The sequence below is a fragment of the Rhinopithecus roxellana genome, chromosome 15, assembly GCF_007565055.1.
Source record: "Rhinopithecus roxellana isolate Shanxi Qingling chromosome 15, ASM756505v1, whole genome shotgun sequence".
Lineage (NCBI taxonomy): Eukaryota > Metazoa > Chordata > Mammalia > Primates > Cercopithecidae > Rhinopithecus > Rhinopithecus roxellana.
The window spans coordinates 32,720,936-32,745,565 of record NC_044563.1 but is presented as its reverse complement, the minus strand read 5'-3'; the positions used below and the strand labels follow the sequence as shown (position 1 = coordinate 32,745,565).

The 24,630-nt window shown below is 43.3% G+C and overlaps 1 protein-coding gene across 3 annotated transcripts in view; it reads right to left on the bottom strand.

Moving 5' to 3' along the window:
- The window catches only part of AMOTL1 (angiomotin like 1), a 183,256-nt gene that overhangs the window by 112,064 nt on the left and 46,562 nt on the right, over positions 1-24,630 (bottom strand). The window contains exon 1 of one of the 3 annotated variants that reach the window (XM_010360572.2): positions 5,001-5,296. The exons of the other annotated variants lie outside the window; for them this stretch is intronic. Coding sequence (XP_010358874.1) covers positions 5,001-5,049 — 49 coding nt within the window. The 5' untranslated portion in view covers positions 5,050-5,296. Of the gene's footprint in view, positions 1-5,000; positions 5,297-24,630 lie in introns of those variants that run through there. 3 annotated transcript variants of the gene reach the window in all.

The following is a 24,630-nucleotide window of genomic DNA, read 5'->3' as shown; positions in this document are numbered from 1 at the left end:
AAAAAAGGAATCTATAAACTGTACTTTATCAAAATTAAAAACCTTTGATCTGCAAAAGACCTTGGTAAGGACATTAAAAGACATGCTACATACTTGGGAAAATATATGTGCAATCCACAAATCTGACTAAGGACTTGTATCTGGAATATATAAAGAACTCTTAAAGCCCTACAGTAAAATAAATAATCCAGTTAGGGAATGGGCAAAAGGCATGAATAGTTATTTCACCAAAGAGGACATATGGATAGCAAATAAGCACATAAAAAAGACAGACATTCAACATAATCAGCCATTAGGGTAATGCAAATTAAAACGATGATAAGATTAGAACACCTATTAGGACAACTAAAATAAAAAATAGTGATAACATCAAATGCTAGTGAGGATGCAGATAAACTGGATCTCTCATAAACTGCTCATAGGAATGTAAAATGGCGCAGACACTCTGGAAAAGTTTGGCAATTTATTAAAAAACTAAACACACACTTACCATACAATCCAGCCATCACAATCATGGGCATTTACGCCAGAGAAATGAAAACTTATGTTCACACAAACACCTATATATAAATGTTCATAAAAACTTCATGTGTTATAGTCATGAAGTGGAAAAAACCCATAGGTGAATGGTTAAACCAACCATAGTACATCCATACCATGGAATACTACTCAGCAATGAAAACAAACTATTGATAGATACAAAAATTTGAATGGATCTCCAGGGCATTATGCTGAGCAAAAAGTCAATCTCAAAAGCTCACATACTACATGCTTGTATTTATGTAACATTCTCAAAATGACAAAATTATAGATATGGTGAACAGGAGTAGTGGTTGCTAAGCGTTTAGCAACAGGGTGAGGGTGGGGAGAAGAGGGCCCATGCAACTATAGAGGTATAGCATAAGGGAGATCATTGGGGTAATAGAATGGTCTGTATCTTGATTGTGGTGGCGGTTACATGAATCTACACATGGAAAAAATGCACAGAAGTACACACATAGAAATACAAATTTTACATGTGCATGTGAAACTGGTGAAATCTGAATATGCTCTGTGGACTGTACCAATGTCAGTTTCCTGGTTCTGCTATTGTACTATGGTTATGCAAGATGTTACCAACAGGGGAAACTGGGTGAAGGGTACACAGGACCTCTCTACTATTTTTGCAACTTCCTATGAAGCTATGATCATTTCAAAAAGAAAACTTAAAAAAAAGTAAATAGCAGACATTTTACTTAAAAACAAAATGACAAAATAGAGGTCTAGAGCTGCAATACTGGCCAGTGAGGTCTCAAACACAGGTTTAAACACACACCTTAGGATGACAGTTTTTGAAAACTTAAATCTAATTCTCCAGTATCTTAACAGCAATACATTTCCAACACCTTACAGCTACTCTCCTACTCCCTCCTAAAAGATGGGGGGAAATGCCTGATGTGTGAGCCCCTTTAGGAATCCAGGAGTCCTGTGCTGAGTGTCCAAAATGAATATACCCTAAAGTTTCACCAGGCCTGGCCATGAGGGCAGAGCCAAGGGCCTCACAAGTTAAAGGAGAACTCAGCTTGGTGCCAGTACATAAAGCAAGAGTAGGAGTGGCTTCCTTCCAGCAAAAGTAGAGGACTGCCCTACCCACAATGGCCAAGATTTACATTGTACCTCTCCTCCAAGACAAAACAAAGCCAAGCCAACAAAATTAACTTTAAAAAAATCACTAGGCAAACAAAAAAAAACAAAACAAAACATAAAACCACAACAACCTCAGACTATTTCCAACAAACCTTGTAATCAAATATCTCCCTTTACTTGACCTCCCTTTACAAGCTACCCCTTGCTTTTCGAGGATTTTATTACCTACTAAATTCTGAGTCATAAGAACCTGCCAAAATTAATGAAAAATAGGAGAAAAATTATTCAAAACACTGCAGAATTTTCTGACCTGAGCTTCCTTATGCATTTAAAATGCAGATAGCCACACACCCCCACCACCAAAAAAAAAAAGAAAAGAAAAAAGGTTACTTTGGGGTATATATCAGAAATATTACCAGGTCTTACAAAGTTACTTTTTAATTTATTGGCCTGAAAAATCAAACTTTTACCATTTTCACTAGCAATTCCCATTTCATGTCATTAATTATTTTTTCAAAAGTCTTACATTATATAGTGTTTTATCATTTTCAAAGCATTTTCACAAATTACTATGAATAAATGTAGCACTGATACCTAGAGGCTGTACTTTTCGACAGAACTCTCACCAGCCAGTCCGCTCATTTCAATTAGTTCAGCCATCTTTTCCCTAGGCCCTGGGTCCACACTTTTCCACAGGGGTAGACATCAGAAAAGCTGAGTTCTACCCACAACAGCCTCTAGACTAACTGGCCCAGGGCAGACACTCTCAAGTCTGATCAGCAGAGTGCCTTCCCATAAAATCACTCACATTTCTGCATTCATGTGCTTTTCTTAACGACAGCACTTTAAAATCTCATTTAAACTGAAAATCGTCCATTAGCCTCCGTGAAAAGATGTATTTTTAAATGCTTTGATCTCCATATGCCCTTTGGAACATTAGTATTCTACATCCTCCATCATCTGCAAAGAACCTGAAAGACCAAGACTTCGTGCATTTTATTTATTTATTTTTTATTTTTATTTTTATTTATTTTTTTTTTTGAGACGGAGTCTCGCTCTGTCACCCAAGCTGGAGTGCAGTGGCTGGATCTCAGCTCACTGCAAGCTCCGCCTCCCGGGTTCACGCCATTCTCCTGCCTCAGCCTCCCGAGTAGCTGGGACTACAGGCGCCCGCCACCTCGCCCGGCTAGTTTTTTGTACTTTTTAGTAGAGAGGGGGTTTCACCGTGTTAGCCAGGATGGTCTCGATCTCCTGACCTTGTGATCCGCCCGCCTCGGCCTCCCAAAGTGCTGGGATTACAGGCTTGAGCCACCGCGCCCGGCCAGACTTCGTGCATTTTAAAAAGAAGGGGGAGGGAAAGGGAAGTTACAGGTACAGCACCTTCTCTCCTGTACACCTACAGGTTTACAAAGGTTTCCTTATTTATCTTGAAAAATGCATCACAGAAAAACAAAAGTGCACTCCAAGACCTAAACATTCTCATTCTTCCCCCCCAACCCCCACCACCATCATAAGGAAAAGTAGAGCCTGCATAAAGCCTTCTACTCTATGTCCTACTCTTTTCATTCTGGTCGAATCGGTGTTTTCCTTCATTCTAGTCAAATCAGTGCTTTTCCACCCTTTACTAACAGTTCAAAGTATATTAAACTACTGTTCCCACATTATTCTCATAAAGAGCCTTCAAAGTAATACACTATAAGGCTCGGAGAACCTTACTAGGAAGTAAATGTCAGTTGCTCTAGATTCTTTAAGACCTTGCAATCTAGAGAGCTCCTTAATCGTTAACCCGGGTCTGACTTCCACAGCAGCCGGGGCCCACGAGTGGTAGGCAGCCAGGGGAAATCTCAGCCAGTTTGGCAGTGACCCATTAGGCCAGTTTTGGAAGCAGGGAGCCAAGATTGTTTAATATTTCAAGCCCTGACTTTTTGCTTCCCGAAAAGGAAGGAAATTTTCTGGAACTGTAGCTATTAATATCCCTCTATTCTGGTTTAATTCGTTTATGGTGAGCAGGTTAGTACTTTACTGTTTTGGTTACTTCGAGGTATCACAACTGGCTCTCCAGACTACGTACCCCACCATCACCAAGGCCTTCTATAAGCAGTACAAAAACTAAATTCTCACAACATGCCTCAGGAGAAGAAAATGGGCAACCAAGGCCTCACAGAGAAAGGGAGCTGAGGGAACACGGGGACAAAATGTTGGGTCCAAATCGCATCGTTTCAGAAGGCCGCACGCTCAGGGTCCACCTCTGAAACCCCAGTCCAGGTGATCTACACGCTAGCCCGGCCGAAAGGTGTTTGCCACTCAGAGACAGGAAACCAACACCGAAGCCAAAAAGGCAAAAATCTTCGGGAAAAAATGGAAAGGGAAAGTCTTCCTAGTCATCAGTCAAGATAGGAAGAGCAGGGTGCGCGAGGCGCGTGAGCTTTGAGCAGAGACCCGGGATTCTCGGCCTGGGGCTCTGAAGGGGGAAACTTGGACACGTCTCCGCGAACGCAGTCCAGGTGGGGAAGGCCCTAGAGGTGCGCGCCAGGGCTCGTCCGCTCTGCCGCCGCGTCCTCCAGCCCGGCCGCCTATGAGGCACCCTCGGCCCCTGTACCGGCACTGGGCCCGAGCTCCGCTCGGCTGTCATCGGCCAACGTGCCACTCTCCCTCCTGCCACAATGTCACATTCCAAGAAAAAACGGTTCCATTTAGAAAGTTTAAATGTTTTCCCCCTGAAAGCAGATTATTGTAAAGGCAGCCTTAACAGGCAAGCGGGAGCTGGATGTAACTCGCCAGTTTGTCAAAGAAACTTGTCTGGGGAGAGAACAAAGAAGGAGCAGCAGCTAACGCGACCCGAACGTCTGGGGCTGGGATGCGACCCTTTCGTCGCTCCCACCCGCCAGAGCCGGGTCTGGCCGGCGGGCAGAACGGGTCCAGTCCCGAGCGCCGGAGCCGGTCGGCCGGGCCGGTGCGCGCGCCTTTGTCTCACGCCGGGGGAAGCGGCACCGGACACCCCTTCCGTCCCCTCCCTCGCCGCGAGAAACGCGCGCGGGCGCGCCTCGGCGTATAGGGCCATATGGCTGCGCCCCTCCGGAAAGGCCAGCCCTGCGTCGGGCGCGCGGCACCCCGGGGCCCAAACCCCGGGGCCACGACTTCAGTCTACGTGGGTCGCGGGGCAGCAAGGCGCTGAGGCCCTGTCCGCAGGCAACTGGACCTGGAGCGGGTCAAGGGAACCCGCTTAAAAACAACAATCTGGGATCTCAGCCCCGGGCCCCCAGGAGCTGCCCCATTCCCTGAGCAGCAGGGGCCAGGGGAGCCCGGGGCGACAGGGTTCTTCGCGTGGGAAACTCGGAGGCGCCCTCCCGGCACCTCGAGTGGGGGCTGGTTACCTTTCACCGCAGGCTCACAAGTTCCCCGGCGCAACTTTGCCTTCCACATGAGGCGATCATGGCTAGTTCACTCCCTCGGCTGGGGAAGGCGGCCGCTGGGCAGTGCGCTGGACATGGCCTGGGGCAGCGCCGGGAAGAGGCGCGGGACAATCAACCCCATTCACACAGGGCTTCACCTCCAGCCCCAAACGCTACAACCGCTGCTGGGTCCTAGAGCTTCTCGCGCGCTCCCGCCGCCGTCCCCGCTCCTCGCTCCCCGCGCGCGGGCCGGGGAGGGTCGCCTGGGCTCTTCACTATAACCCTACACTCCACCCCCGCCGTGGCGCCCGGCCGCTGGGCCCTAGAGCCCGTCTGCAGACACCCGCCGCCCCTCCCCGGGCCGCGAGACTGCCAGACCGAAATTGCCCGGAGCTCAAGCTGACGTGTCTCCCTGAGACTTAGGAGGGCGACAGCCTCCCTTGCTTTGTTCCCTGCCGGGTTTTGATTAATTTCAGAGTCACCAGTTCTCCCTCCACTTTGTCTTCCTTACCACCAGCCCAATGTAGGCCAAAATTCTGTTTCCGGATCTGCCAAAAAGTCTAAATCTGCTTAGGCTGTTTTTTTTTTCTTTCTTCTTCTTCTTAAGTGGAATTTCCAGGTGGAAAGTGGCCACGCTTTTCTCAGCATTCCCCGGGCCCCAGTGCTTCCATCTTGCACTTGAGATTGGGCGATAAGCTGCTACTATGTGCTCCGCTGACAAACAGAAGGGCCAAAACAGACCTGACGGCCTTGGATATTAAATGTGTTCGCAGAACCGTACATCCTCTGGCCACAAATCCCCAGGCTGTTATCTGCCTGAGCAGAGGTAAAGAAAGTAAGCAACTCTGGGAAAATGTTGCCCCACCTCATAAAATTAGGCTGTGCTAAGAACTACTCATTCACCTCATTATATTGGTTTATACTCGCTGCTCTCTGGATCCCCGTTTTGGGGTGCCCGAGCGTGCCCCATAGCACTTCTGCCTGGCTATTTCTGGGCAGCTCTACTGCTTGGAGAAGAGAACGCCAGGTAACTGTGCAGTTGCTGCCCAGGATGTCAGTGGGAGAGTCAGCGCACACCAAGCCTCTCTTATCTGGTGCTCCCTGCCTCTGTTTACCTGTTCACTAGGCCGGGCCTTCAGGGACTCCTCCCTGGAATGTGGCAGTTCCCTAACCAGACTGTCAGCAGTTTTACGTCTCATCAGTTCGGGTGGGTTGTGTCCCCTGATTCTGATTCCCCTGATGGGCCCTCCTACTGAGTAAACTGCTCTCAAGATAAAGCCCAAATGTAATCACTTAACAATTATTTATGAAATAACTACTCCATTTAAAGTCATCTACCCCGGTACACACAAAAGAAATTTAGCACACAAAAGAAACTTAGAGCAGTTCACCATCCCTTCAAGGATCTGTTGTCTAAGAAAACAAGCTATGTGAACAGAAAACAGGCAAGCAACAAAGCATGAGATCCAAGTACTGCAGATGCCTGGGAAAGGCGGAGAGAGGCACTAACTTTACACAGAAGGAAGAGCCTGGGAGGGTGGTGGAGTTCAGACACAGCAGGAAGAGGAAAAGGCAGCACTGGTCAAGCAGAGGCAACAGCCAAGAGGGAGATGACAAGGTCTGAATGCTTGGGAAGAAGTCATAGAGGAAAGAATTTTTACCAGAAAGGAGGAGGAAACAAGGGAAGGCAGAATAACAACATCACAAGAATGTAGGCCTGGAAAGAATCAAAGAAAGTGTCAACCAAACCTTTCACTTGCCGGATGAAGAAGCTCAGGCATAGCTGTTGAATGACTTGTCCAATGTTACAGAACAAGTTTAGTAGCAAAGCCAGGGACAGAAACAACTTCTCCCTCAATGTGCCTTGTACTGCACATTGTGAGCCCTGAATTGCAGATTCGGTGCTGAAGTGGTTATCTTATGGACAGTGAAGGGACCACTGATTCACCTAGCATTTGCATGAATTCAATACAAATTGGGGAAGAAGTGATGGATAGAAAAAGAAGAAAAGAAACTAATCTTTACTAATTGCCCACTCCTAGATACCATCCTATATTCTAGGAAGCAGCAGAATTTCCAAGTTACAACCATCAAGTTTAGAACAAAACAGGTATGAGCTGAGTCGGAGCTCCACCACTCAGTAGCTGTGTGACGATGAGCAAGTTGTCTAACTTCTCTAAACCTCTAAACATCATTTTGGGCAAGATGAAGAAAATAGCATCTCACAGAGTGGTTGTGAAGACTGAATAAAGTAACAAATGTAAAATACTCAGCACAATGCCTGTGGTATTCAACATGCATTTGCTATTATTATTTCAAGAGACTATCTGGGATAGTTGCAGGAAGCAATGATAGGTGAGGTTGATAGAGGTGATAAAAAGGAAATGAGAGATACCATATCTTTGAAGATACCAAATGTCATAAAGAAAGATATCAAATCTTTGAAGCAAGATTTTATTATTCTCATTGACTCATTGTTTATCCTAGGGAAAAGGACAAAGTAACCAGGTTAACCTAGACTTCCTGTCATTGCAGCCCAGTGATAGGAAGAATAGATCTTGCAGTGTTAGAAGAATGGATCATTAGACCAATGACAGATGAAGCACAGTTGAGAAGAGGAAACGGTTTGAGAAAGATGCTGAGTGACTTACTATCATCTGGGCAAGAGGAAACAAGGAACAAGGGACTGGGTGAGAAGTTGAGGACAGAAGTGCAGAGAAAAAGAGAGATGAAGCTTTGAAAATCGGTTCATTTGGAGAATGTCCACAACTGGAAAATAGGGAAAGAAGGAGGAAGAAGAGGAAGAATCTGGAGAAGTAGGAGAGTTGGGAAAACTTAAAGGCATGGAAGTCAGAGGAAGTTTCAAGAAGTGGGGCCCTCTATCAAATGCTACAGATTCTTAGACCCACAATGAAGTGCTAGGCACAGCTTGTGGGTTCAAAAATCTTCTGATTCAATCAGGTGGACCTAGCCTAGACTCCTCAAATTAATACCCAGTAGTCAGATACATGGAAGCACAGGCAGAAAGCACTGCTGGAGGCCAATGTTTCCCTCCTGTGTCTTAATTTCCTCATCTGTGAATAAGCTCTACATCAAATGCAGAAAACAAATCATCTTTTCAGGCCTTAACTTAGTTCCTGAATCTATTGTTCAGGAACTAAGGCCTGCAAAAAAGACTTTGAATCCGACTAACAAGAAATAACATCTTTCAGTACACTTGGCTGGAGATTCCGATGTCTGGTTTGTGTCAAATGAAAATAAAGTATGTTTACCATAAAAAATGAACACACCTTCACTAACAGCAAGGTAATGAACCAGTCCACATCTGTGCTTTCTTTGGATCTATGCACTCATCCTAAAGGTCAGCATCCTTTCTAAAGTGACCCAAGTTGTCATTCACTCACTCCTAGGAAAGTTAAGAAGATGATGGGCCAATTTTAGTGCTCTTTGGGGCAGCCCAGAGAGCAGTCTTTCACTCAAAACAGGACGAGTACTAGGATGTTCCAGTGATACCAAGCTATTCCCAACAAGCATAGAGGTGGGAAGAATATTGAGGTAACAGAGGCATCCTGATAGAGGAGAATGAGCAGGGCCTTTACAGTAAGACCTGCTTCTAGTCCATGTTCCATCTATTTCCAGACACGGACAGCCTCAGCTTCCTCCTCCGTAAAATAATAACACTTGCTTCATAAACTTATTGCAAGGGTTAAATGAGATACTACAGGTCAAGTGCTGGGCACATCTAGGAATTCAGTAAAAGTTAGAAACCCTCTTCTTCTCCAGTAATTTGAAATACCAAGGAATTTAAATACTCTGTTAAAATGCAAATTTCTTTCCCCTCTCACTCTTCTCAGCACCCCTTCTTGACAAACATTTAAAGTCCTTACCAGCTAATACTTTGACTGAATGGGCCCTAAGAATGGGCTTGGGCTTACAAAGACAGAGAAGCCAAACAGCAAAAGGAGAGTGAATGAACATGACTACATAACGGACAGCTACTACACCCAGCCTCACCTGGGACAGGTCACTACAATTGGTAGTTCTCCATTAATGACTGTCGAATGAACAAACCAATGATTGAATGCACCCAGGCTGCTTTGATCAAAATGCTTGTTTTGCTCCTAGAACAAGTAAGGATAATTTTTAAGTTCAAGTTCAAGCACTTTCCGAAGTGTAACTTATGAACCAAAGCATGTAAAAATTTAAATTCCTCATGTTCCACCTCCAAATTTCTGAATCTCTAAAGGTGCAGTCCTGGAATCCACTCGAAATGACTCCTAGCACATTGAGGTTTCCAGCTGGCTCACTGGGGTTAGTCACAGCGCTCCTGCAATTCTCTTTCAGAAGTATTTACTACATCAGAGTGTAGTATGCTAAAGATAAAAGATGATGGTGAACATACTAGAGGTTAGACACAAAGCATTATGGGAACATAGAGGAATTATGCACAGGGGAAAAAGGGCAGGTTCCAAGAAATCCAGGTGCTGAGAGAAGGAGGAAATTTCTAGCAAAGGCATGGACACAAGGAAGGAAAGCATATACTGCCATGCTTCTAAACAGCTTTTCTTTTAACTTCTTCTTTTTATAAACATCAAATGGTCACATCAACCCCAGAGTTAATAAGCTCCCATATGATCACCAGGTGAGAAGTTTTTTTCCAAGCTTTTCTTTCAGCTCTCTGTTTTACAATGGCAGACCCTTGCACAACACAGGTTTGAACAGTGCAGGTCAACTTATACACAGATCTTCCTCCACCTCTGCCACCCTGAGCCAGCAAGCCCAACCTACCCCTTCTTCCTCCTCCTCAGCCTACTCAATGTGAAGATGACAAGGATGAATACTTTTATGATGATCATCTCTTCCTTGTGGTTTTCTTAATAACATTTTCTTTTCTATAGCTTATTCTTTATTGTAAGAATACAGTATTAATACATATAACGTATGAAATATGTGCTAATCAACTGTTTATATTATCGGTAAGGCTTCCAGTCAACAGTAGGCTATTAGTAGTTAAGTTTTTGGGGAGTCAAAACTTATATTTGGATTTTCAACTGTAGGAGGGGTCAGCGCCCATGACTCCTGCATTGTTCAAGGGTCAACTCTAGTGTGTTTTTTCTTGCCTTTTTCTAAATATAAAATCATATTCTCAAATAAGCTTTTTCACACAGCACGTCTCCTCTGAAGATTCTGACACATGCCCTGCCCTGCAAACTGTTGGCAGGAGCATAATTCAGGGAATACTGACAGTGCCTAAAGCAGAGGGCGCTGTGTGTACATTGTCCTAAGGACAGCAAAGGGCAAGGGGATGAGCTCTTGTCAGGACCAGATTGACTCAGAGTGAAAGAATGAAAAACAAAAAGGAGGAAAATGGCTGGGCGCGGTGGCTCAAGCCTGTAATCTCAGCACTTTGGGAGGCCGAGACGGGCGAATCACAAGGTCAGGAGATCGAGACCATCCTGGCTAACATGGTGAAACCCCGTCTCTACTAAAGAATACAAAAAACTAGCCGGGCGAGGTGGCGGGCGCCTGTAGTCCCAGCTACTCGGGAGGCTGAGGCAGGAGAATGGCATAAACCCAGGAGGCGGAGCTTGCAGTGAGCTGAGATCCGGCCATTGCACTCCAGCCCAGGGGACAGAGCGAGAAAAAAAAAAGGAGGAAAATGTGGAGGGCAAGTGGGAAGATACACAAGGTACGACATTTGTGTAGTTCTGGAAATATCAGGTGCTTATGGATGAAGAAACTGCTCCTGGAACAAATAAAATGTTATGCAACAGAAGAGTCATTTGAAAATACCACTCCATTTGAAGCTTACCAAGGACTCTGTGTGGATTATGAAAAAAGTTTCCCAACAAATATTTATTAAGTACCTACTGAGGACTAGGCTCTGTGCTACCAGGCTACACAGGTGGTTTGGCTGGATTATTAAGTTATAGATCTGAGGCCTGTTTGTCGGGATGTTTTTAGTTTCACACCCATAGTGACACACCAGTCTCTTCTTGCTTGACTGCTTTCTCCTGTAAGCATATTACCTAATATGCACTAAACACATAATTTTATCTATACAAACACAAGAAACCGAGGATAGATATGCTGATGTCCAGAGAAAATGCACCTGCACCAAATGGGGTTAGGAAGAAGAATGGAGACGTTGGCCCCAAACAAACCTGGTGTCAAGCCCGGACTGAGACAGATCAGCTATAAATATAAAGATCCTGGCATGGAATAGATATTCAATACATGATGGTTATTTTAAACATTATTTGCTACCACTACCACAGAAACCTTGGGAATACTGAAAACTTGTAATACTTCTTTGGCTGATATTATTGCAGGGTTTCTCAACCCTGGCCCTCTGACATTTGGGGCTGATGATTCTTTGTTGTGAGAGACTGCCCAGTGCATTGTAGGGATGGCCTCTACCCACTAGATGCCAGTGGCAACCACCCCCTCTACCTTCATTTATGAAAACAAAAACTGTCTCCAGACATTGCCAAATGTCCCCTAGGGGGCAAAATTGCCTCTGATTGAGAACCACTGAGTTAGTTGATTAATTGATGTTGCCCACTTGAAAAGAAGCTCCCAAGCCTAATCATATTGATCATTCCGTTGAGATACTGGGTGAATCCAATCACATACTAATAGACAGCAGCTTCAGTTCCATCCACCCTACAATATATCATTCTATTATGATTGCTTCCCTTTCCTCTTTTCATGAGCAAAAAACTAATCATGTTTTCCTCTCTGATTGATGATATAGACACGTTTTTGTTTCTAAAAATGGAATCATACTGAGTTTCTAAAACAACATAAAGCCACTATTAAAAATAAGGATTTTCACAATAGCTGAAGACAATGCAGATCAGAATGTTCACCTTAAAGAACCCTTGTGATCCCCATTTTGAAAGTAATTATTGGATGTTTATACTGAAAATGTACCTTTTCAGTTGACAGATAGAAAGAACAGTGAGAGAAATGACCCTTCCACAATCTGTACAGCAATTTTAGTTCTTCTCTCTCCAGAATATGCACTACAGACCAACAGGTCTTATACCTTTTTAAAAGCCAAGGAAAGACAGAGAAGTGGGGAAATTCTCACCATTCCCAATGGCTCCAGATGCTCTAGATGGTTCCATTCAGGAGAAAAATTTGTTTTACAGCATAAACTCAAAGTGACGGAAGAAGTTAAAATTCATGTCTTAAATGTTCTATAAGTTATTGATCAAGAAATCAGAAAGCATTTATTGCATCTCAGTCATAGAGCCAGTGTCATGAGTATCATGCTAGGTATAAGTCTTCAGAAAAGTCCAAAGTATGGATTGGGAGAGAGAGGGAATAATTAGAAATAACTAGAAAAAATTAAGTCCTGGTCAGGCGCAGTGGCTCATGCCTGTAATCCCAGCACTTCGGGAGGCCAGGGAGGGCGGATCACTTGAGGTCATAAGTTGGAGACCAGCCTGGTCAACATGGTGAAACCCTGTCTCTACTAAAAATACAAAAATTAGCCGGGCATGGTGGAGGGCACCTGTAATCCCAGCTACTCAGGAGACTGAGGCAGGAGAATCACTTAAACCTGGGAGGCAGAGGTTACAGTGAGCCGAGATCATGTCACTGCACTCCAGCCTGGGCGACAGAGCGAGACTGTCTCCAAAAAAAAAAAAAAAAAAAAGAAAAAAGAAAAAATTAAGTCCTAAATAGAGGATTAACTGAAAGCACAACAGAGTTTGAAAGAAGGCAAAGTATGTGAGAACTATAATGGTTCATTCATTCATTCATTCATTTATTCAGAAATATTGGCAGGGCACATTGACTTTATTCCTGTAATCTCAGCGCTTTGGGATGCCAAGGCGGGAAGATCTCTTGATGCCAGGAGCTCAAGAACAGCCTAAGCAACACAGTAAGACCCTGTCTCTACAAAAAAAAAATTAAAAATTGACCAGGTGTGGTAGAGTTTGAGGTTACAGTGAGCTAGGATGGCACCATTGCACTCCAGTCTGGGTGACAGAATGACACCCTGTTCCCCCAGCACCACCAAAAAAAATTATTGATTACATTGATAATCCATGTACTCTGCTAGATGCTCGAATACCCTGGTATGGGCTTTGTCTTACTAAAACATATAAATAAGTCTACAGTTAGACTGGCCTATGTGCAATGAAGAAAAGGAGCAGACTGAGAGTGCAATAACAGAGGGGTTAACAATTAGGGAGAAAGTGGCCATTTAGAGAGGATGAAAAGGGAAGCCTTCTCCAAGGAGATATGTAAGTAAAGACTGAAAAGACAAGAAGGTGTGGCCACATAAAAGAGGCAGGAAGAGCATTCCAGGCCAAGCAAATATCATGTGCAAAGGTCTTGTGGCAGAAAAGTTCTCAGAAAGTTCCAGGAACTTAAAGGAGGCAAAGGAAGTACAGTCCCTGCAGGTACCCTGTGCTAAGGATGCAGGGATGGCCGCGGAAAGCTCTTTAGGAATGTTACTTGTCTCCTTTACCTGGGTGTCTGGGAATGGCCCCTTTCTATTCAACCGATATGATGTAAGGTATATACAATAGGGGTTTCAAATTAAATAGAGGAGAGAAAGAGAACATAAGAAAATGGCCAGTTTGGGACAAACAACAATAAAAAGATTAAATGGAAACAACCTGAAATTAGACATAGACTGTGGAGTCTACGTATTTGATTACAATATCTACCCAAAGGATGCAGCCTCTTTAGAGCTTTGACTGAGTCCTGTTGAAAACAAGAGAAGGGCCGGGCGCGGTGGCTCACGCCTGTAATCCCAGCACTTTGGGAGGCTGAGGCGGGCGGATCACGAGGTCGGGAGATCGAGACCAGCCTGGCTAACACGGTGAAACCCCGTCTCTACTAAAAATGCAAAAAATTAGCCGGGCGTGGTGGCAGGCGCCTGTGGTCCCAGGTACTTGGGAGGCTGAGCCAGGAGAATGGCGTGAACCCGGGAGGCGGAGCTTGCAGTGAGCCGAGATCGCGCCACTGCACTCCAGCCTGGGCAATTGAGCAAGACGCTGTCTCAAAAAAAAAAAAAAAAAGAAAGAAAGAAAACAGGAGAAGACTCAGAATCTTCAGTGCCATTAGGGCCGTAGTTCTTAAACTTTAGCTGTATCAGTATCACCTGAAGGGCTTGGTAAAACACAGATTGCTGGGCCCCACTCCAGAGTTTCTGATTTGGTAGGCCTGGATGGGGCCCAAGAATTTGCATTTGCAAGTTCTCTGATGGTGCTGATGCTGCTTATCCATGGACAACACTTTGAGGGTCTATATTTCTATGCACTCAGAATCTCAACCTAAATAACACAGCAGGCACATGATATTGTAGGAGAAGAAAGATCATAATCCAGTTTTCTACATTGAACTAGCACATATGGAGTGTCTCCTCTGAACCAGATTATTTCATTCATTATCTCATTCCATCAGTATGGTAGATATTATTACCTATGTGTTACCCATGTGGACTGGAGGCTAGGCGAGGTCCTGTCAATTACCTGAGATCACATGCCTAATAAGTGACAGAGCCAAGATTCAAGTCTGTTTTTTGCAGAGCTCTGGCCCTTTTTTTTTTTGCACCTAAATGATGAAAAACTTTATTCTGCGTCAAGGTATCGGAAAATGAAGCTGCATTTGGGGGCACATTATAGATGAGGAATGATTCATATATGGTGAGTACAAAACTCAATTATAGAATTATTTCTCAGCTAGTACCAGATACTCCAAACTACAAATGCTTAAATAAAAGTAAGATATGATTTGCCATACTGAAAGTCTAGAAGTGAAATATGACAGAATTTAAACCAGCAGATATAAATGCAGCACCTATGTGTATATTTTTTAAAAATCAAATATTGGGGGAAAAATCAAATATTGAGAAAAGCTCTGGCCTTAAACACATCTCACCTGAAATGCAACCAGAAAGCCAGTCCATTATTTTAGCAAATTTTAATTCATTGTATGAAAAAAAAATTATGAATGCTAGGTGAATCCAGTGACAAAAAGGGCAACTTTTTGGTTAAAACCACAAAAGAAACTTGTTTTCTCAGAACATTAATGAAAATATTTTAAGTCATTTTCAAAATGTCTAATTGATATGATCTTCACAAAAAAATATATCTAGTCTGTATAGAAATTCATCTTGAAATAAGAATGAGGCAGAATGTTTTTTTAAAGGGTTATGTATATATATATGCCCTTCATATCAGTGTAACATGACTGTGATCATCTTACAAACAAAACTCAAAATCAATTCAGAGAGCAGTGTGGCCTTGGAGACCACCCACACCCAACACAGTTGTACATACTGGGCTTTGCTATCAAGTTAAGGAGTGAGCAAATGAGTTCAGTGTCAAAGGTTATGTTTTCACAGTCATTCAAATTATATCCCAAAAACTTTTCTTGTATTCTCTACCTTTTGACATTTTTTTTCAAAAAACTGATTGCAGAGTATACAGGAATCCTGCTATACTTTATATACTACTTTAGGTGTAGTCTAATTTTTTTTTTTAATTTATCATTGCTTAAAAATCTTCAAAATAGCTTAGTGAGGCTCATGACAGCGCTGGCCACATGGAGTAGCCTTTTGTTGCCTTTAAACACTGTCACACCATCTATGACTATCCCATTGGTCTGAAGTGTACTGGCAAACTAAGCATCCTGTAAGACAAGCTAAAATTTGCTTTTTGCCAATCAGTTGAAAGTCCTGCATCTCTTCATTGATGTACTTTCTCTAGGTATTGATAGGCAAAAGCACAAAGCATTTATTATGCATTCAATCATGTAGCTAAACAAAAAACTGAAGTCTCCTGAAGCTACTTAAACCAGCTGTTCAAAAACCTCCTGCCACCACTTTGTTCTGTTATACTATCAAAAACTTTCTCAACTATAAATGAAAGAATAAATGGTAGTGCTGCTCTCCAGATATTAGGCACTGCTCCATATCTTTGAACATTTGATTTTTTAGCTAATGACTGTGTCAAAAGCCTCAAAAAACCCTGAAATTAATTTGAAATTAATTAAATGAAATTAACAGATCCAAGATTCAAGTCTGTTTTTGCAAAACTCTTGCCTTTTTTTTTTTTTTTTTTTTTTTTGAGATGGAGTCTCACTCTATTGCCCAGGCTAGAGTGCAGTGGTGCAGTCTTGGTGCACTGCAACTTCTGCCTCCCTGGTTCAAGTTAGTCTCCTGTCATCCTCCCAAGTAGCTGGGATTACAGGCATGTGCCACCATGCTCAGCTAAATTTTGTATTTTTGGTAGAGACGGGGTTTCATCATGTTGGTCAGGCTGGTCCTGAACTCCTGACCTCAGGTGATCTATCTGCCTCAGCCTACCTAAGTGCTGGGATTACAGGCATGAGCAGCTCTTGCTCTTAACCACTATTTTATGTTGCCTCCCATCTCATGGGCACAAGAAATATGTTTCCTGACTCCAGACCTTACTTCCCGACTGGAAAGCACTCTGAGGCCTGCCCCATTGTGGTTAGTGATGAATCTAGACAGTTTTCACAGACTCCTGAGGACCCTTAGTGGCCTGAATTTGCTGCTAAGCTCTTCCCTTTCCTTATGGGAGACACTAAGAGCTATTTATTAAGCCTCCATGTAAGCATTACACTAGGCATGTTATAGGCACTCTCTCTTTTTAAACCACCAGAGGCTGTTTCCTCTCTGTGGGAGGCAGTTACAGATTTTAAAACACAGGTTTAGCAGTCAGATGGGCCTGGAATCACCCCTTCTGCCACTTATTAGTCCTATGATGTTGGCTGAACGATTTAAACTTCTGTAAAACCGTTTTTGTCATTTCATAAGCAGTGGTTACAGTAGTATCTACCTCAAAAGACTGTGAGAAATTCATGAGTAAATTACATGTAAAGCTCTTAGTTCAGTGCTTAACTTGCAGCAGGTGTTCTAGAAACATTAACTATTATTAACCTGTTAGCCATTTTCTTACAAAATATGATCATTTTGGTGGAGTTTTAATTATTGCTGTGCTAGACTGTGCTAGACACATAGTTTCTTTTTGTTTATATTTCCTGAATTTTAGGCAGATCCAGGAAACATGAATAATTGTCATCTTGATTTGAGCTCTCCATCTCCCACCCCCACAAATAGGAAAAATATTTCAAGGTACCATAATAGACAAAACAGAAAAAAATTGGGCTAGGTTAGGTATTTTACATAAATTAATAATTATAACTATACCCAAATGAATATTAATTAACTGATTGATATAAACTCAGGGGAGTCGAAATCAAGGGGTCTAATGATCCCACAATGGCAAGTACTGGCCAAGCTATATGTGAAGTGATGTGCTCATGTCTCAGTGCCAAATTTTAAGTGAAGTGTTTCTCAGCTAGAAAGCACTCAGAAAGTGTTGAGCAGGATGGGAATGAATGGAGAAACTCGGTCATATCTAGTGTAGAAAAGAGAAGATTAAGACATTATATAATGACAACCTTCAAATAGAAAGAAATGAGGAATAGACTTATTCTATATTTGCTCTGTAACACTATATAGCAATAATGTTTTTCAAACAGTAGTTGGTCACCCAATTATGGGTCATGAAATCAATTTAACAGGGTCCTGACCAGCATTTTAAATAAATAAAATAGAATATAATAAGAAACACCAGATGCAGCCAAATAAGAGTAATTGCTATTCCATGAAATTCTGTTTAGTTATATTTATATTTGTATTTGTATTTGTGTTTGTGGGTCTAAACATAAAATATATCCTTATGTTGGGTCATAATAATGATATGGGAAGAGGGCAGGGAAGTTCTGGGTAGAGATGGGCGGGGTCCCTGGCAAGGACTCCATCCTCGGGCCTGTGCCCACAAACCTAAATGAGGACAGGCATTTCTGTTTTTGCACCCAAAAAGTTGCTTTTGGCCTGCCACGCCCCCCATCCTGTGCCCATAAAAACCCGAGACCCTAACAGGCACAGACACAAGTGGCTGGACGTCGAGAGGAGCAGAAGAACACACCAACAGACACCACCAGACACTGTAGGCCATCAACAGAGGAATTTGGTTGGGGGCAGTCAGAGGAGAGTCTGGCTGTTGGGCAGCCTGACTCCAGGGGAAGGCCACTTTCCAACTCCATCCCCCTTCTGGCTTCCCATCCACCTCATTCAGAGCTACCTGCACTCAATAAAACCTTGCACCCATCCTCCAAGCCCACTTGTGATCCAATTTTTCTGGTACACTAGGGCAAGAATCCAGGATACAGAAAGCCCTCTGTCCTTGCAATAAGGCAGAGGGTCTAACTAAGCTGATTAACACAAGCGGCCTGCAGACAGCAAAACTGACAGAGCACACTGTAACACACACCCACTGGGGCTTCGGGAGCTGTAAACACTCAACCCTAGATGCTGCCCTGGGGCTGGAGCCCAAAACAACGCTCCCCACAACCTGCCTGTCTGCATGCTCTCTCTAGGAGTTTGAGCAGCGGGGCACTGAAGAAGCGAGCCACGCCTGTCGCAGGCCCTGTGACGGGCATATGGGAACTCCTCCCATTTCAGTAAAATAAACGTTTGAAAGCTCTAGAAGGCAAAACATGGACAACTGTGTGTAAGAAACAGTAAGTCAGATTTCCGCTCTCTATAAAGAAATCTTTATAATAACGATCACTGTGTAACAATAGACCAGGTTTTCTCAGGAAGCAGGAGCCCCTCCCCCATTCACACAACACCCCCTCAGAAGATGTTCTAGCAGAGGCCGAGTGATGATGCGTTAAAGAGGATGGCATTGGGTGTTCCCTCCAATGAGGACACTAAGATGCTCTGACTCTCCAAAATGGGGTCAATCAGACATGAGCTTCTGCTAAAAGAAAGAATAGAAGAAGATCAAAACCTTAACATTCAGAGCCCAGAAGCCAAATAACCAGTCCAGGAGCAGGCAGTCTTCCGTGTTTCTATATTGTGCACAGTGGAGCATCAAATCCCTGAAGTTGTTTAGGATTTCTACTGTAGGAGGGTTAATTTCAAGCATCCATTTTCTAACTGAGGTGATAAAATAATATGCACAGCAGCAATCAAGTCTCATTGATGTAAGCACCTAAATGGAATCAAGTGGCAACTGAATACCTGGCAACATGGAACTGAGTCATCATTTATCACACCTACTAAGAGCAAGTGGAGTCAAGTGGCAACTGAATACCTGGTGACATGGAACTGGGTCACCATTTATTACACCTACGAAGAGCAAGCCAAAATCCAATGCAAAGGGCAGAGCATCCCCAGATACTGCTCCTACACCTAGGGCTGCCAGATGAAACACCATTTGGATCTGAATTGAAATTATCTGCTTATCTGAAGATAAACAACAAAATATTTTCATATTATATGTCCAAAATATTGCAGTGGACATATTCATACTAAAAAAATTATTCACTGTTTATCTGAAATTCAAATTTAACTGGGTCTCCTGTGTTTTATTTCCTAAGTCTGGCAAATACCAGCCTACCTACACTACGTTATATCCCTAAAATTACTTTAGAGGAGCCTTTAGTCTCTCATTTGATAAACAGTGTGGAATGTCAGCTATAAGAAGCTGATAGTAGTAAAAAGCAATACTGATAAGGACAGAAAAAGGAGTGAAATGCAAGTGAGCATGGTGTAACAGCTTTGTCCCACTGAATAGTACAGAGCCAAATTTAAGGACTTTTTAAGAGTAAGAAAGGGACACTGTGAGGCATAAGGGTGTGGACAGTATTTGAGGAAGGAGGTAACAAAGTTACGGTCCCACTTTGCAGCATTCCCATGCTAAATCTGAGTTTGTATGAGAGACAAGATTCAGCTTCATTCTTCTGCACTTTATTATTCAGCATTTGGTTGCAGGGACCCCAGAGGAAGAGCTCACAATGGCTGCCGCCAACTGTTCTGAGGCATACATGATGCCGTTCAGGTCACACTGTGATGGATGGATCTCATCCGGAAAGCCAGCCTGGCCTCTCCTTGACCTCCATGACTGAGTCAGGTTCCTCTTCTCTAGGGTCCCATGTCTCCCTTGCAGTCATCATATAATAACAACAATAATTGCAATTGCTCATAGAGTGCCAAATATGTGCTAGGCATTCTACATATATTATCTCATTTTACCCCTTCCAATAACCCTATGAAGTAGATATTTACTTTCCCATATCACATATGAGGAAATTGAAGTCCACAGGGGTTAGATAACTTGCCCAAGGTCACGTAGCCAATAAGTGCTCGTTGGCCTGAAGGAGCTAGAACTCCACGTTGTAAATGTTTCTGTTAATAGATCTTTCTTCCCAATTAAGTTACCAGTTCTTTGAGGGAAGGACTATGTCTCACTCACCCTCGTGTGCCTGAGCCTAGCTTTCAGTGTGTGGCAAGTTGTAGGCAGTGTTGTGAGTGGGTCAAGCTAAGGTTTTGTAGTCAAACATACCTAGTTGCAAATTAGGGCTCTGCCAAGAATCTGTTATTGAGAATCAGGAGGCTGGGTTCTAGTGACTTGCTCTGGAATTGAAGATGGTGGTTAGGAATCCTAGCAATAGAGAAGAACAGGGCTGGGTTTAAGCCCTGGCCCTATCACTTACCAGGTGTGATTTGGCAACTTATTTAACTTGTCTTAGCTTCAGTTCTCCATCTGTAAGATAAGGGAAATAATAGTACCTGTCTTACAGGATTGTTTTAAGATGATTGACATAATGTTATAATCTAACACATGAAAAGCACTCAATAAATATTAGCTCTTTTTATTATAATACATTTAATAAAGTCATTTGTAATTTAGTTCTTTTTTCCATCTTTTTTCAATGTCAGCAAGTGAATTAAGAAAGGAGAAACAAAATGGACTTCAGGGAAAGAAGCCGTACTTGAGAGTGACAAGGCGAGGAGGGGAAGACAGGAAAAAAAAAAAAAAAACCACCAGGAAAGCAGTAGAATGAGAGTAATATTTATTAGATGCTAGTCATTTTCAGGCACTATTCTAAATGCTTTAAATGTGCTAATTCTTTTGATCCTAATCACCCGTCTACAAGATAGGAGGGGAACCAGTGGAGGGGGAGGCATCAGGTGTTCACCTGAAGTTAACCCCCACCACAGCCAGACAGTGACATACAACTGCCTGCCACACTCCTTAGTTCACAGCAAATATTCAGTCTGGAGTCCCCACTTGAATTTGAGGGAAAATGATTTTTAGAGCTAACAGGTAAATATTTTTATAAAAGGAGCCTAAAGTCTAACTCTCTGGCTGACCAACCACAAGAGCAAAAATAATGGACATTATTCATGGTCAACAGACAGTAAACAGCAAACCCTTGGGAGATAGACAAAGGAGCCCTGGCAGGTTTACAGATCCCAGCAGTAGACTATCGTACCCCACTCCACCAGCCCCAAACCCTGTATTTTCCACAGGATTCATTCCAGACCAGGTTTTGTACCCACAGGTCCCTTCTGTGTTTTCTTAAGAACCTAAAGTTTCCAAAAGCTATTTACTGTTAGACAGTAACCTGAAAGCAGTCTCAGTGTCCACTCTTCCCAGTAATCTTCTAAAAAATCCCTGAGAAAAGATTAATAAGTCTTACCACCAGGTGGTCAGTAATCTTGTCCACTCTAGATTTGGGGGTACAAAGGTCACAGGGGAGAGAATTAAGCAGAAATAAATGTTTATACATATTTGACATTAACATAACCACACATATGTGCCATGGGGATAAATGTTCATATGCAGCGGTCCTGTAAGGAGTGTATTTCAGCAGGCAGCAGACAGCAAGAGATAGCAAACCATTCCTGAACATGTTTCCCTCATTTTGCCAAGGAACATTCTTTTTTTATCCCTTTTTATAATCTGACCTGTTCCATTTTCTGGCAAAGAGCCCTAGGAAGGCAAGCACTGCCTTTTCTGTCCATATTCCAATCTAAGATGGAAAAAGGAAGAGGGAGCAAGAAGAGGCGAGTGGGGGCTGAGGAGGGTGCAACTGACTTAGGGAAACAAAGGCACAGATGGAGGAGGGAAAGAAGAGAGTGAGAAAAGGAGAGAAACTGGAAAGGAGAGGGGGTGAGCAGGAGAGAGAGAGAGCAAACCATGAATATCAAATTAATTTAATGTGTCCACACTGGGCAAAACTGATTTGAGGAGTGTGAGAGTAAAAAAAACAAACAGGATAAATTCCAGAATGATCATCCAGCAAGAACGTGCCCCAGAAACCATAATCGTGGTATCCTTGAACAAATCACACTAGTAATTTATACACTCTTTAGACTCCCTTAGTGCTTAACAACTGATGAAATATCGTTTCTGGGGAGTCAGGCTTGTGTTTAATTTTCAGGAATGAATGACCACAGTTTCATTTATTTCTAGTAGAAACATCTCTTTGGCAGGGAAAATGCCCTTCCCATTTTCCTGCGTGTGTGTGTGTGCGTGTTTGTGTGTGCGTGTGTGTGCTGTGTGAATGCATGTGAGCATGTGTATGTTTTATCCCATTACTCCAGATCGCTTTCCTTGATTTTTTTTTTTTTTTTTTTTTTTTTTTTTTTTGCCAAAGCAGATAACCATTTATCTTCGGAATTTATTGTCATTCTCCCCCTTCCTACTCCATTCTCTCTCCCAACTAGAATACCCTGAAATAAAACTCACTTCCTGACCCCAACTAGAATACCCTGAAATAAAACTCACTTCCTGACCAATGTGTAATATCACTTTGCAAACCAATATTAGGGGAGTAGTGATCAATTTTACATCCAAGTTTGAGTCCACCTGCCCTGAACCGTGCTTTTGTATTCTCCTTAGGCTTCTACTACCTTGCCCAAATTGTGCTGCTGCAAAGGTTTCGTTTCTTTTAGTATCAACACTATTGGGAAACCAGAGGAGATTTCGTGTCCCAGGGACTCTGTGCTGCAATACATAGGAGTGAATGGAGGGAAAGGGCAGAAAGGGCAAGAAATAAATGAAGGAAGCGAAGAGGAGTTTTTATGGTTGTTGTTTCAGATCAATATTCAGATAATACTGATCATTATCTGGTGGTCTAAAAAAATAAAATATATATATAGTTTTGAATGCCTACCAGTCATTTTGTTCAAGAAATACGTACTGAATGTCCATGTATTGTACTGCCTGTCCCTGTGCTGGATACTTTTTTTTTTTTTTTTTTTTTGAGGCGAAGTCTTGCTCTGTCGCCCGGACTGGAGTGCAGTGGCCGGATCTCAGCTCACTGCAAGCTCCGCCTCCCGGGTTTGCGCCATTCTCCCGCCTCAGCCTCCCGAGTAGCTGGGACTACAGGCGCCCGCCACCTCGCCCGGCTAGTTTTTGTATTTTTAGTAGAGATGGGGTTTCACTGTGTTAGTCAGGATGGTCTCGATCTCCTGACCTCGTGATCCGCCCGTCTCGGCCTCCCAAAGTGCTGGGATTACAGGCTTGAGCCACCGCGCCCGGCCTGTGCTGGATACTTTAACATATTTTATTCAGTTCCCAATACAATCTCCCTAGGAGGAGACCAACTTGTACATTCTCCTTCCCAGAAAACTGAAACTGGCTCTGGAGCCGGAGATTATATGTTGAATCTAATCTTTGCCTCTAACCAAGTGACTCCGGGCAGATCCTTTAACCTCTCTGAGCCTCTGTTTCCTCCTTCAGAAAATGAAAATAATTCCATCTGCTTCACTGAGTTGTTCTGAGGATGAAATAAACTAATGTGCCCAACAAGATCAATCATGGAAAAGACTGAGTTACTCAGATTTGGGGAAGTGTAACAATGCTGAACTATTCTGTGATTGTTTTTTTGGAACAGGAGGCCAAACCACACCCCTGTGGTAGGGTGAGGCTTCCTGTGAAGGGAATTGAATTTTCCACTGTCAATCATCCTGAGAAAAAGTTTAACGCTCTCAGAAGCTGTGTTCAGGACTTGGGGAGAAGGATGGCAGGATACATAGGCTTCTAAGGGGTGGAGAGATCTAGGGTACATCCTGGGAGTGAGGTGGGGAGTAGGGACACCCCTGTCAGTTGGAGGTCGGCTCAGGGCTATGCACGCGTAGCCAACCCAACCCCAAAACCTAGGATAGGTGTGGGCTTGTGTCGCAATCAGAAGGACCGGGGCCCACTCAGAATGTGCACAGGAGAGTAGCATCCTCATCGCTGCAGCCAGGAGAGGGTAGGACCCTGTGAAACCAGTCAGGCTCTCAAGCAAGTGAAGGCCAAGCCTCCAAGTTCTGGTGTGAGCAGGTGCAGCAGCAGCAACGGCCAGTGTCAACTGGAGAAGAGAGGGAGTGGAGCAGTTATTATGGTGTTCACTGGCCTCAATATGGTGTTTCTGAATCCCATCTCCCCTGACAAGACTAGAGCAGCCAGAACTGACTCTGTGCATGCAAATAAGCACCATCTAAGGATTTCTGGACATACAACTGGAGGGTAGCCTTTAAAACGACTTCATTTCTTAGTAAGATAGGCAGGCAAATGCTTGGAAATTGTTATATTTGGGGGTACCACGACCCAAGCCAGTAAGCTGCGTACAATGGTTACATGTATAAAGTGCCTGACACACTAGGTGAATTCAGCCTGGTTCCTTTCTCCTTATTCATCCCCACATAAATGGGAGGGAGGAAACTGCATGCAAGGTACATTTGTCTTAGAACAGATTTGTTCAAAAGTCTTGA